The sequence below is a fragment of the Triticum dicoccoides genome, chromosome 5A (genome assembly GCF_002162155.2).
Source record: "Triticum dicoccoides isolate Atlit2015 ecotype Zavitan chromosome 5A, WEW_v2.0, whole genome shotgun sequence".
Classification (NCBI taxonomy): domain Eukaryota; kingdom Viridiplantae; phylum Streptophyta; class Magnoliopsida; order Poales; family Poaceae; genus Triticum; species Triticum dicoccoides.
The window spans coordinates 628179481-628193339 of NC_041388.1; the positions used below are offsets into that span (position 1 = coordinate 628179481).

At 45.2% G+C, this 13859-nt stretch overlaps 2 protein-coding genes and 1 non-coding gene across 4 annotated transcripts in view; 1 reads left to right on the forward strand and 2 right to left on the reverse strand.

The window, feature by feature from the left end:
* Positions 1 to 132, reverse strand: part of LOC119303554 (tryptophan synthase alpha chain-like) — a 4161-nt gene extending 4029 nt beyond the window's left edge. The window contains exon 1 of the mRNA XM_037580685.1: positions 1 to 132. This exon is cut by the window's left edge and continues 1 nt beyond it. Within this exon, the coding sequence (XP_037436582.1) occupies positions 1 to 55 (55 nt within the window). The 5' untranslated portion in view covers positions 56 to 132.
* Positions 133 to 858: 726 nt separating this feature from the next.
* LOC119303553 (tryptophan synthase alpha chain-like) lies at positions 859 to 7394 on the reverse strand. Of its 2 annotated transcripts, none has more exons than XM_037580683.1 (7): positions 6982 to 7394; positions 6569 to 6890; positions 6316 to 6392; positions 5834 to 5911; positions 5645 to 5722; positions 1384 to 1455; positions 859 to 1122 (listed from the first exon to the last, which is right to left on the reverse strand). In XM_037580683.1, the coding sequence occupies exons 1-7, from the start codon at positions 7246 to 7248 to the stop codon at positions 970 to 972; spliced, it is 1047 nt and encodes a 348-aa protein (XP_037436580.1). In that variant the 5' UTR covers positions 7249 to 7394; the 3' UTR covers positions 859 to 969. The 2 variants fall into 2 exon arrangements, with proteins under 2 accessions (XP_037436580.1, XP_037436581.1); XM_037580684.1 differs by having other exon boundaries at positions 1396 to 1455; positions 6982 to 7392.
* Positions 1595 to 1682, forward strand: TRNAS-GCU. The gene has a single exon. It is a non-coding gene; the product is annotated as a tRNA-Ser (tRNA).
* Positions 7395 to 13859: the final 6465 nt, after the last annotated feature.

The window sequence follows — 13859 nt, forward strand, 5'->3', positions numbered from 1 at the left end:
CGCGCTCCCGGAGGCTGGAGAAGGTCTCCGCGACGCTGCGCTTGCCGTCGGCCATGGTCGCGGCCGGCGGCGACCGCCCTGGCTGGCTCCGCGCGACGGCGTCCCCTGCAGTGAGGTGGCGTCGACTTTTTCTTTGACTGGACTGCGCGGCGGGCCGCGTCGTAACGAAGCCGAAAGCAGAGAGAGAGTGGGCGCCTCGTTTGCATTAGCAGGCCGGGCCATGCGACCGCCCTACAGGCCGTCCCGCAGCCCACAAGGTCGCCGCCTCAAAAAGAAAGAAAGAAAGAAACTGTCCACACCTGTTAGCAGCTCTCGCTCAAAATTTGTCTAAAAAAAAGCTCTCGCTCAAAATAAAAGGCATGCAGCTCTCTCGCGTTTCACTTGAGAACACGAACGTGATTTACTATCGTCGTTGCATCTTCGTAAGACCAATGCAGAACATACAAGTACATGTCAATGCTTTTATTTTTCGTTTCGCTGCCAATAAAATAAAGTTTATACACAAAGCATTTGTGATGAGAGAGAGAGAGAGAGCAATGCTACACATACACAAGTTTTTTTCCCGACAAGGATACACAAGTTTTGTTATGTGATTAACGTAAACATTTTAGCTAGCATTTTTTGGTTGGAGGAAATTAAGGGAAGGGGGGCATTCGGTTGAATTCAGGCGGAGTGGAGAGATTAGTTTGAAAGATTGCGTAAAGAGGCCCTAAGTTTTACGTAGGTGCAACATTTTTCTTGTAAAGGCGATCGAGGAGCGGATACAAGATTTTTTTTCTAACTTAATGAACTTAATTAATTGGCTAGAAGGAAAGGACCGGGTACTCCAACCACCATCATTTGCATGCCATACAAGAAAAAACTAACAAATACTTCTAGCTTATTGCTTCTACCACCACTTGTATTACTAGGAACACCAAGCTAACTTGCCATCGCAATTCCGGTTCGTCGATATTTAGTAACATTGTCCTATATTGTACATATCACGGCATGCAGTGCATCCTTGAGACTCCTGGCATATACTTCCAGCCTCTTTAATCCTTCTCTCGGAGAATTTGCTTCACCTAGCTGCTTCACCATCGCACTGCCGATTATCACACCGTCTGCACCCCACTGAGCAACCTGCATGCATCCAGTAACAATTCGTTAGCTAATATAAATTCTCTTTTGCCGCAAAATAATGCTCCCTCCGTTTCACAATTTTACTATGGTTTTAGTTTAAATTAATTCTAGTTCAAAACTGAATTAAAACCACAACAAGAATTATGGAAATTTAAACTAAAATCATAATAAGAATTATGAAATGGAGGGAGTAATCGTTATCATATATACATGCATATTAAGATATAGAAGAACATACGGTTCTTCTCATATATAGCAAACCTTGTTTATTACCTGCCTAACATGGTCAGGGGTGGATATGCCAAATCCAACAGCAACTGCTTTGTCAGTGACCTGCATACAGAAACATAGCTACATAAGCTTTCTGAAGAACAATCATTTTGAAAGAAAAAAAAAGGGGGGGGGGGGTTGCAACCGTTATTTCTTATTTCTTGCCTATATCATATCACGGAAACCCTTCGCTTTGGAATGTGGAGAGATGGCTGAGTGGACTAAAGCGGCGGATTGCTAATCCGCTGTACAATTTTTTTGTACCGAGGGTTCGAATCCCTCTCTTTCCACTCCCTTAGATCATTTAGGACTTTCGAATTGGAAAGAATTCTGACCCCCGGATTTTCTCATAGATAAATGTACGAAACAAATCCAATTTGTAAGAAAAAAATAAAAAAAACTGAATTTTTACTCCTCGCTTCCAGGATTCCGTCCTGGGTCATTAGATAAGAATCCAAAGATAAAGAGTGAAACAAAGAATATCACTACTGTATAAACAAAAAGTTTGAGAGTAAGCATTACATAATCTCCAATATTTTTTAAGGAATAGGTTATCAGTTTTTCCTTACCACACAGATCCACTAGGATGGTTTTTCTTATACCTAAAGATGCAAAAAAAGAATTCTTAATTTTTTTTCAAGAATTCGTTTATGATAAGCACTCTTATCAATAGCAAAAAATAGGGTTAGGTGGTTAGGTATTGTGTAGGTACCTTTAGGTACGTGCTCAATCTAGGTGCAGGGGAGTAGAAAGGTTGATCCAAATTTATTGTTGTAGCTACCCATTCAATGTAGAAGAATTTAAATTTTAGAATCGAAGGTTCATAATATAAAAATATAAAACTTCTCGGCTTTTACCTATTTTTTTGGAATGAACACATCATTCAATTTGGCATACAGAGTACTAAAGATTTCATCGAAGACTACAACAGCTTGCCAAACAAAGGCTAATAGAAAAAAGTAGAGGTATAACAGGCATAATATCCATGATTGGATTGAAAATAGCATAAGCTTCGGGTAATTTGGAAAAGAAAAAACTAGTAGGATAAAGAACAGAACTAAAACAGATACAGCTTAAACTAAGTATATTAGGCATAACAAGCATTTCATTCTTGTAGAGTAAATAATTAGATTTTTCTTGAGTTATTTTTTTAAGGGAAAGAAGGAAAAGGCTGATTCAAAATCTTTTTTCTTCGGACTTTCCCAAACACAAAATACCTCCTTGTATTCACACTCTCAAATGCGAATGGAATAAATTCGACTTTCATATAATATCTTAATAGAATTTCATGTAATGATCAATGCATTATTTTGATTCTATATTATCCGCATGTGTAGAATACTAGAAAGAGAATGTCCCTCTTTTTTATGTAATTGAAATGGTATTGATGAATAGAAAATAAACATAATAGTGTTTAGTTAGTGTCGCATAAAACCCGGAATGGGGCGTGGCCACGTGGTAAGGCAGCGGGTTTTGGTCCCGTTACTCGGAGGTTCGAATCCTTCCGTCCCAGATTGTTTCTGATGAAACAAACGGTGAAATCATATAGCATTCCATACGAGACAAAAGTTTATTAAAGAGAATAATGATATCTTATTCTTTCTCAAAAAACATACTCTCTCTATTCACTTTTATAAGACTTTGAAGACATTTCAAACAATGTACAAAACAACCCATTTTGAGTTGTCTGAAATGACTTACAAAAATGAACAAAGGGAGTAATAAAGTCTTAAGTCCAATCAAATTGACTATCTTTATTTTCATAAAAAATGGGATCTATCAAGCACATTCAGGATATGCTTCTAGGACGCGGATTTTTAGAACACACGGCCACGCGATGCCGAAATCATGTGCATCCGCGAGCACATCATGATTACTACTCCCTCCGTCCCATAATATAAGAGTGTTTTCTACACTAACGTCTCCGTCCCATAATATAAGAATGTTCTTGTATTATGGGGCAGAGGGCCTATTGTCCCATCGAAATACCTCACGCGTTGTCACCTACGCAGTGGAATACGACGCAATACCTCACGCGTTGTCACCTACGCAGTGGAATAGCGAACCAACCTGTGGTTGAGATGGTTAGGTGGACAGTGGTATCCCCAACCCACCAGGGTTCAAATCCTGGTGCTCGCATTATTCCTGGATTTATTTCAGGATTTCCGACGATGCGCTTTCAGTGGGAGGAGACGTTCCAGTCGACGACGAGGCGCCTACGGTGACTTCGTAAATCTCAAGATGATATGCCGGCTCAGTCTCTCGGAGGTGCTCATAAGGGTAGGATGTGCGTGTGTGCGTTCATAGGGATGAGTGTATGCACGTGTATATGAGCGCTTGTGTCTGTACTGATGCTAAAAAAAAACCTACACAGTGGAATACGACGCGCTGTACCACGCCTGAGTGGGCCACACTCTCTTTATGTTTGTATGAATACGGGCTTGTCTGTCAGCCCTTCAGTCTGCAGTTCGGGTTGGCATAACTGCTGTTGACGTTGGCCACACCCAACACATCATTAAGCACCCCCACCTAATTGTAAAGAAAAGAAGCATGCCACACTTCATCGCTCGTGGCTGTGTACTGCACATCTTCCTCAAGCCGTGTCCTGTGGATGATCAGAGGGAGAAGAGAGATGGTTTCAGCTGTGTGCTTCACTTTATCCGTCGTTTTTTGTGTCTTCGGGGAGACAGCCTCTAATAAGAAAAAATGTCATTTTTTGGGGGCAAGTTCAGGATCTGGGTGCTCAAGAGGGGCGTGAGAGATGCATGTTTACCCCGATTCTGTTATTTTGTGGAGCATAACCTGATTTTCAAAAATAACGATGCGCTCGTTTAAATTATACTTCACTTGTTAAAAAAAACAGATTCCACCCATTTCACTTAATTCAAACAAATAATTTCAATCATTATTCGTTTGGAACGACATATTTCACTCCTTTAATAAAAGACAGACTCCACTCGTTTCACTCGATTCAACAGCTTTTCGCCCTGAAGTCGTTTGTATCCAGGTACACTCCGCTCACTGTTGACGACCTCCATGTCAGACAACACGTCCGGCATGTGTTCGAGCAAATATCGTTGAGCTTTTTTTAAAATGCTATGTCATTTTTTAGAGTACGTACGATGGTGAGCTACTCGACCATGGAAAATGAGTTGTTGTGTGATGCGTGGCTGGCGGTATCTGTGAATCTCATAGGTCGGACCAGAGGGCCGCCCTTCTGGGAGCAAGTGCGTGAAAAGTTTCACGTAGGAAAGCACATTGCGCCCTACGGCATGTACAACATTCAATGACGCAACGTGAGGTCGTTATCATATCACTGGCACGCTATCTTGCTCAGCGTCATCAAGTTTTGCAACTTGGTTAGTCAGCTGGAGGCAAGGTTGCCATTGCACGTGGACATGGAGGAGATGGTAAGTTTTACTTCCTCTTGCTCAACTTGTTGATTGATTCATTCACTCAATGTTGGTCTACACATTATATGTAGTTCGCACGCGTCATCATGGTGTACCACAGGTCAAAGGGACGGCCATTTACGTGCACACATTGTTGGATGAAGCTGAAGGGAAAGTATGCGTGGGAGGACATGGTCCGTTCATAAAAAAACTTGTTGTACATCCGGAATCTAGTCGAATTCGAGACCTTGTTGTACTAGATTTAATTTGCATGCTATGTGTGGATGATTTGTGCTACTTTCTATTTGAACTTTGATGAATATCTGCCGGTTAGCATAATTTCGTCAGCTTTGTTAAAATGCGGTTTGAAATATATGTGACTAGCGTTGGATGGCTGTCTTCCGCATCCGTGTCCGCAGGCTGATCCCAAATTTTTTTGCAGGTTATCGTTAAAGATGCCTTACACTATCTCAAGAGACAATAAATGTTCATGTCAGAATATTGAAGTTGGCCTGACGGGGGGCTCCTAGGTGGTACAGGCCCGACTTAATTGACGTATCACTCAATGCGCTGTTTGTCTGAATGCCTGCCTTGTGGTCCATCTGTTGGCGAGGGAGTAGGAATGCTATAACGCTTTGTATACAGTGCATAGATGTCAGTAATATGTGCTAGTCGTAATATAGGACTGCACAAATCAAATGGGAACGAGCAGGCCTGATACCGACTACGTGTGGCACCATATCCATTCATGATTATTCGGAGCTTCTGCCAGTAATACATGCATAGCTAGACGAGAGGAAAAGGAAGCTACCAATTCTTTGCAAGTATGAAAAGTTAATTTACAGTTTTTATTTACAAACCTGCTTAATCTCCCTGAGAAGATCCTTAACGTGCGGATTCACACTTGGGCGGGCCCCTGTTAATCCGTTGATACTTACCTGTGCAATGTGGTTAAAGCGTTAGTTAATTACCACATGGTCACTACATATAAACGCTAAACTTGCAACAAAGCAGTTTGAATTTTAATTATGCATCTAATTGGCACTTACAAGGTACACAAACCCTTCGGAAGCTGATGTGATCTCATTCATCCTCTCTGCCTTTGTAGTTGGTGTTGTAAGCAGCACCTGCACCCATCTCTTCATCAGCCTAGCCCGAGTACAAGTGTACAACTTGACTATTTTCTTTTCTTTCTTTCTTTTTGAATGAGGAAAATATTTGTTAATGACTTAAGATGTACTTGTATTATTAGTTGTTCAAGACGGTTTATATGCGATTGGAGCGGATGGCTAGGGAGGTTTTTACCTAATATTAATGGCAACATAAACTTCGGATCGGTCCATCATCTCTTTCGTTATAAGTATAGTGTTGGTCCTATGTGATTTTGTTGTTGCCGATATGTCAATTTTTATCTTTTCTTTTGTCAGAGACTATTGGTGATTATTACGTGCATCTTAACTATAGAGGATCATCATATATATCTGATTGCGGCTACATTTTAAGTTAATAAAACGCTCTATGAAGACCATACCAGCTCGATCTCGTTCTTCTTGGCTTCAATGCTCAGAACACTTGCCTCCGTGTAAGGAAGATCGGGTACTATAAGACCTGTGACACATGTGACAAGGGCGAATTAGTAACTCCATTATAAATAAGTTTACTCACATGAAAAACCAATCTCATTAATTACTAATGAAGAATTAATTAGTGTGATTAAGTAGCTACAGAAATGCATGTGTAGTTAATTAGCAGTGAGATGAAGAACGCAGCTGGTGGTTACTTACCTCGTACACCGGCCTCTCTGGCCGCGGCGGTGAAGCTCCCAGTCCCCCGCCGCTCGATGGGGTTGAAGTAGGAGAAGATGACCACCGGGCAGGATAGCTCCGGCGTCACCTCTTTCAGCATCGCCATCACGGTGTCCGACGTCGCGCCGGCCGCGAGCGCCCGCGCCGCGGACGCCTGGATGACGGCGCCGTCGGCGTAGGGGTTGGAGAACGGCATGCCCACCTCGATGACGTCGGCGCCACAGGCGTCCAATAGCCTGAGCGCCTCCGCCGTGGTCGCCAGGTCTGGGTCGCCGGCGGTGATGTACGGGATGAACGCCGTCTGTGCGCAATCAAAAAACTTAAGCATGTCGGTCGGTCCATGCGTTACATCGTGGCGCAAATAAAAGAAAAACTTGGTGCGCTGCATGTACCATGCCGTTGTCTCTGGCCCGGGACATGGCCTTCGCTACCGACAGGCCGCCGTTACCGGCGGGCAGGGGCGCCGGGGCCAGCGTGGTCGCCGCCGCGCGCGCCCTGACCGCATGCCTCCCCAGCGCGGCTGGCGTGGCCATTGCTGGGTCGACCGAGGCCGTGGCGAGGGCTCTGACGAATACAGGCTTCACCGGCGGTGTGGCCGCTGTGAGGCTCGCCGGGGGCGAGGAAGACGGGGAGAGGGATGCCTTGAGCGCGAAAGCCATGTACGTAGTAACGGACGATGCTGTTAACTCACTTCGGTGTATCTATATGCAAGAGCAGCTGGGCACGCTTGGACTTGCTGCGATCGAAGTGTAAGATCGATGCTGCTAGCTGGGAGTGGGATCGATGACGAGAATGAACAGCTGGTCTGCTTGTGATTATATAGCGGTTGGGTGGAGCTCGAAATGAGTGGTTTGTTTGGCTGTCTAGGTTGTAACCGTTTTAACTGTAAATAATGGTGTGGTGATACTTCGTTTGGTTAAGTCTAGTCTTTATGGTGCTATCAGATCTTTACCCCATGGCACTTGTGGTTTTCTTTTTTAACACAGTTCAGACACAGACACTCGTACATAGGCACATATACTCATCTTTATAAATGCACGCACGCACATCATACTCGGACTCAACTCCCCTGACGTGCGGCAAGGTGCAGTTGGGTCATTGACATATGGGCCATCCGGCTGACGGGCCCACATGTCAGTGACCGAACTGCACACTGTAGTACGTCAGACGATCCCTATCCATCCTACTCCTATGAGCATCGCTGGGAGACTGAGCCGGCACGTCATCTTAGATTGACAAAGTCTTGATCTTCGTTTTCGATGGGAATATCCCCTCGCACTGGACGCACATCACCGAAAGGTCTGAAATAAATCCAGGAAAATGCGACTATCATATCCGATAAAGGGTTTTCCCCCGCTTTAGATTATAAAGCAACCATCCGATACAACGAGCTTGTTGGGGCCACGGGACAAACAAGCCCAAAAGAAACACACAGAGAAAGAAAGAGAAACAAATGCCAACAACGGCAGATCAACGAAACAAAGATGGCCGGCAACCGCTGCACCCTCCAGAGAAGTACCACCGCGCTTCTAGCACTTCGAGGCGTCGCGTACCGAGCAGCACCTTCAAGAAGGAATGCAAGGATGACGCCGCTGCCGCCCGGACAAGTCCAAGGGTTTCCCCTGGTACGCAGAGGGCAGTGGGGAAGGGGTATATCCGACGGCCTTCAGGAAGGTCCGGCAGTGCCCGCATGCGTCACCGCGTCAATGAAGGACGAGCCACCAGGGATTTCTCCCACCCAAGCAACCACCACTAACCCTGACGATCTGAAGTGCACCACCAGAACTGCCGCCCACCAACATGTGCCGTCACGGTCATCGAACCATCAACGCCGTCTCTCTGAGCCACTGACACGAGACCCGGGGGAGGGACGAGGAGCCAACGGGCTCGGGGGCATCCGCCACTCAGCCGAGGGGGGGGGGACTACCACCACCGCTGCCGCAGAGCCGACCGGACATGACGACAGGAGCTTACCAGGCCCGCACAGGCCTGGCCGGACCCCAAAGGATCTGTACAACCCCTGCTCGCCACGCTGCAGCACATCAGCCGACGAAGCCGCGACCGCCCGCAACCCTCGACTCCACGCCATCTCCACCAGGGAGCCGCACCGCCTCGCCCCGGAGCGCCGGCCCGCCCCAACCCAGATGAGGCCCAGATCTGGGCAGAGCAGAAGCCGGCAGCCAGCCGCACCACCACACGCCCCGCGGCCAATGGCAGCGCCGCCGCATCAGGAACGCTCTCGACCCACGGAATCCTGCCTCCAAGCCGCATCATCGCAAGCCGAGGAGCACCGCCTCCAGCCACCGACGCCCAACCTGTGGAGGCCGCACGCGGGGACAGGCAGACCTGTCGTCGCGGGCACCACGCGGGCAAGGCCCGGCGGCGCGCGTTGGCGGCGGCGGGAGGAGCGAGGAGCGAGGGGGTGCGCTGGGGGGAACGGGGAAGGGGCCCCGGTCGCCTCGCTTGGGGAGGCGACACGGGGGTAAAGGGGAGGGGGGAGGGGGAAGGGGAGGGGGTGGGGCGAGAGAGAGGGCGAGTGGCGGCTACTCGTGACGGGGGAGCCGGTGGCGGCGCGGGCGAAACCCTAGGAAGGGGCCATGCGACTATCATATGCCGAGTGTAGAACTTGAACCTGGTGGGTTGATTCCACCACAAGAAACCTAACTATCAAAGCTGCGCTTAAATCATCACATGACACATGTGATAAACAATCTAAACAAGTCAAACAAAAGAAAATACAATTTAAAAAGAGCTACGCTCAATTCGCTTGTTGTGGGTTCTCTGACGTGCCCTTGAACTCGCTTTTCACTCTTCGTTTTAAGGGGTTTGGTCTATGCACACAACGTGAACGGTGCGCGACATCATGCATGCAGATGCAGTGCGTCCTAGTAAGTACTCGCTCCGTTTTTAAATCTAAGTTTTTTTAGACATTTTAAATAGAATACAACATACGGATGTATATAAACATATTTTAAAGTGTAGATTCACTCATTTTATTTCATATGTAGTCATTTGGTGAAATTTTTAAAAAGACTTATATTTGGAAACGGAAGGAGTAGAATTTAACCAAGGACACCGACCATTTTCAAAGAGGAATCTGCATGCAGCTGGTTGCAGCTAGTTGATGTCCAAGTGAGCGTGAGAGAAAGCATGGGTGGGGACGGAGAAGACTTCTTTTTGGGTACTAATAAAGTGATAAAAGAATTATACGAGCATACTCGGCCGAGTCTTCAGGTTAAATGTGCTGAATAAAGTGTTTATACGAGGAAAGCGAACCAAGACAGTAACAGTTCACACAACAATTTATACGAGGATCACCTTTCCGTAGCAGACTGATTGGTCATATACAAAGCCAAACTGCCCACGCTGGCTTTTGTCGCCAAAATAGTGCTAGATCTACGGGAAGAATCCTATCATTAATCTTACGGCATGTTGTGGCGCCCAGACATGCAATAGTTTTGTCGGCGGATCATGCGGACGCTGGCACTACTGCAGATCGACGACTTTGTACGCTGCAAGGTGTCTAGTAAAATGAAGCGATTTTTCTTAAGCACCGGTACGTACGTCTTTACTTACAGCATATACGATTAGAATGAGCAAATCTTTTTTTAACATCAGTACAGACGCAGCGCTCATACATACGCGCATACACTCACCTCTATGAACGCACACACGCACACTCGTCGGAAATTCTGAAATAAATCCAGAAATAATACGAGCACCGGGATTTGTACTCTGATGGACTGGGGATACCACAGTCACTCTAAACATCCAACCATAGGTTGATTTGCAGAATGAGCAAATCTGATCCGTATATATCTAATGACGTGCCTATATCTGCTGCGGTGGAGATGCATGTGTTAGATGCAACACCAAAGACATCCTCATTGGGAGGAAGGCTTCCGAGGGTACAGACCACCCGAGTTTTGCTCCTCCGTAATAAACATGTTTGAGACGTATTAGTCATCAAAACGACCGCCACCGGCTCAGATGTCCGTCCAACCCACTGTTAATTGGGCCACATGTCCTCATAGCTATGTGTCCTACTCGTCTCTTTTTCCCTCCTGGCCTGCATGGCTCATTGTCAATCATAATCCACAATTCACCGGATGTGAAGGACACGTTTGGATGTGTTCCCAAACATTTGGTGATATCCATTAGGACAGGTGATTCATGTTGGAGTTGCTCTTATGGCCCTCCGTTGTGCCAACTTTTCTAGGGCGGCGATCTATCTAGATCGTGGTTGTCGGTGTCTTTTGATTTTTTTTCTTTCAAAAAGAAGGTTATCCTCCGGCCTCTGCATCAGAAAGATGCATGCGGCCATTTTATTAATAAGCAAATAGTTCAACAAAGTTTCCAAGTCTCAAAAAACAAAAGGGCTCACAAAGAGCTAAAAATATGAAAACAGGATAGCCACAAGGGGCGGAATAAAGATGGATAGAAAACTAAACACTTATCCTATTATATGACCGCCATCCAAATCGGTTGAAAATAGCCAGCGCTACCGTTTCCCAACGGATAGACCCAATAACTATACGCTCCCTGGCATCCGTCAGAGTGAGTAGCGACTACATACAGATTAATGTGGTGGCTCGGAAAATAATCTGCAAGAAATGAATATGTGTTGTTCTGTTAACAACCAAATCGTTCCTGCAGTTCCATATAGCCCATAGTAAAGCACATACTCCCACACGAATATTTTTCGCTATTTCTGCCTCAACTCCATTTAGCCATGTCCCAAATAGCGTGTGGATGCTATTTGGAGGAGTAATGCTAAATGCTATATGAACAGACCGCCATAAAATTTTAGCCATTGGCAATCAAGAAAGAGGTGTTTGATAAATTCATCATGATCACAGAAGCTACATCTTTGAGATCCTGTCCAGTTACATTTTGCCAAATTGTCCTTAGTAAAAACAACTTGTCTGTGGACAAACCACATGAACACTTTAATTTTTAAAGGCACTTTGACTTTCCAAATATGCACAGACCGAGGGATAGAGCCAGTGTTGATAATATCCACATACATGGATTTTACTGAAAACACTTCATTCTTAGTTAGTTTCCAGTGCAACTGATCTGGATGTTGAGAAAGGTGAACATCCATCAATCTTCTCATAAAATGAAGCCATTAATGATTTTTAAGCCGTTGTTTTTACAAGCTTTTGTCTTTGGACAAAGGTTGCTCCAGCAAGATAAAGGTCCAAAGGCGGCAACAAGCTATGCTTATGACGCGTCACCGATACATGCAGAACATAGAAGTTGCTGGTTATTGAGAAGGTCTCACCTGTAATTTCATATTCTTGGATGATGTGTGTTTGCAAATATTTGGAGAATTTTTGTAGAATGATTGGTATTTTAGAAGAAAAATCCGATCTCATTGAGAGATTCTATGCTAGTTTGCCTCCGTTTAAACGTACATACAATATATTTAATGGCAAAGATATATGTCTTGAGCTCCCCCCTAGAAAAAGATGATATACATGTCTTGAGTTGGAGCGGTTCCGTTTTTGTCATGTCACGAGGCACATCGTCCTTGGGACAGTGACAGTTAGCAAGCTGGTGCACGGCTTGACTAGTCTAGAAAGGGAAACTGATAGGTCCAGACACAAAAAAGTAACACATGGAAGCCCATAGGCATCTGTCTGTTTCACGCACCGTCCAATTCACGTACAGGTCAGGTGCAAGCTGAACCCACGCTCGCGCTCGCGCTTCCACCCGCTCTTGCTTGGCCTCCGGCCGAGCATATCCCTTATCGTCGTCTTGAGCGTGATAGGCATGTATACCTCGTCCTAGTTTCTCTACAAATTTAGCAAGGGATCATAAAATAGGACTTTTGTAGACTTTTCCTTAGCAGTGCGTGGAGAATGTGTGTCGCGTGAATAAACACGCATCGTTTCGAGAAGGAATCTGCAAATGCTATTTTGAGATATTTTGAGACCGAATCGTCGGAATATGCATGTTTTCTTGACGGTTCCTCGGGATAGTTACACTGTTAATGACGAAGATATTTTGAGATATATCTTGAAGATGTTTGGGATCATGGCGCGGCTTGTTGCAATGTCGTTGTCATTTTCTGTCGAGCCACGGTAAACATGCGTCAAACCATATATGTTTCATGCACCGTCCTTTGACAGGGGCAAGCGATGGCTTGACTAGCCTATATGAAGAAATTTCAAGGATGACAAAGATAGTAGTACCAGGCAGGATAGAGGCGTAGGGCTCGTCGCTTCTGCCCGTTACTTTCAGGCCAGGCAAAAAGGAGCGTGAGAGAAAAATCTAGTGCTACCACCCTACTATATGTGGTAGCAGTACCAAACTGCTTCCATAAATTGCTAAAACATTTGTGTATATAGAGACAAAATGTATCTTTCGCCTCACAATATTGTATGACTGTAAATTCAATACACAATTCATGATACAAGAAAGGCAAGTCCGGTTGAGGTTGTGAACATTACATGAAACACTATTTATTGCGGGTCTTGAATTCAACACCGTTCGCTCTGAAGCTTATCTTTTTGTATCTTGGACTGTAAATGTGGTGGATGGTAAATATATGACGTGTCTATATACTCATCTTTTTCGAAATTTTTGAGTTGGTAACAAGTAGCACTATATAGTCTGCCGACGGGGGTGCGCCTTCACAAGGACATCCATCGCCGAGCTTGTGCACCAGGTGTCCCATGCGTTAAACATAGACCAAGAAATCATAAATACATACATGGACTTGTATTAGGAATTAAAAGTAAGCCAACTCCTTCCTCTTCGAGCAACATGTGTTCACCTATGTTGGTTTAGGGTAAGGTCAGTTCACCTAGAGGATCACCCTATGAATTCATTTTTTTTTCCTGTGTCCTTTTAATGGGTCCAACACTAGGATTGAGCCATATGTTCAACAGATTAGCGAAGAACGTAACAGTTGCCTGGATTACTCGTGAACAGTCTGGAAGCGGCAATACCGGTTTGGTACTAAGTTACTAACAACTCCCCCAATGTGAGCCTAAACTTCGAGACGTTTTACGGTACATCCAAGTAAATATTAGCCATTCATTCAACCCATTCAAAGCCATGGATTTATCAATACTACCACAGAATCGGGTAGTATTTTCTAGTAAAGGGGCAAATAATGGACAGAGGTGGGAAACAAATCTCTCACACGCGAGGGTATGTTTGGTATTCAGGAGATGTAACGAAAAATTCCTAGTTCTCTCTTCTTTGTGTCTCTCTCCCGCACGCAGCGTCGCGCCTGCGCAATGGTTACCTGGCCGCT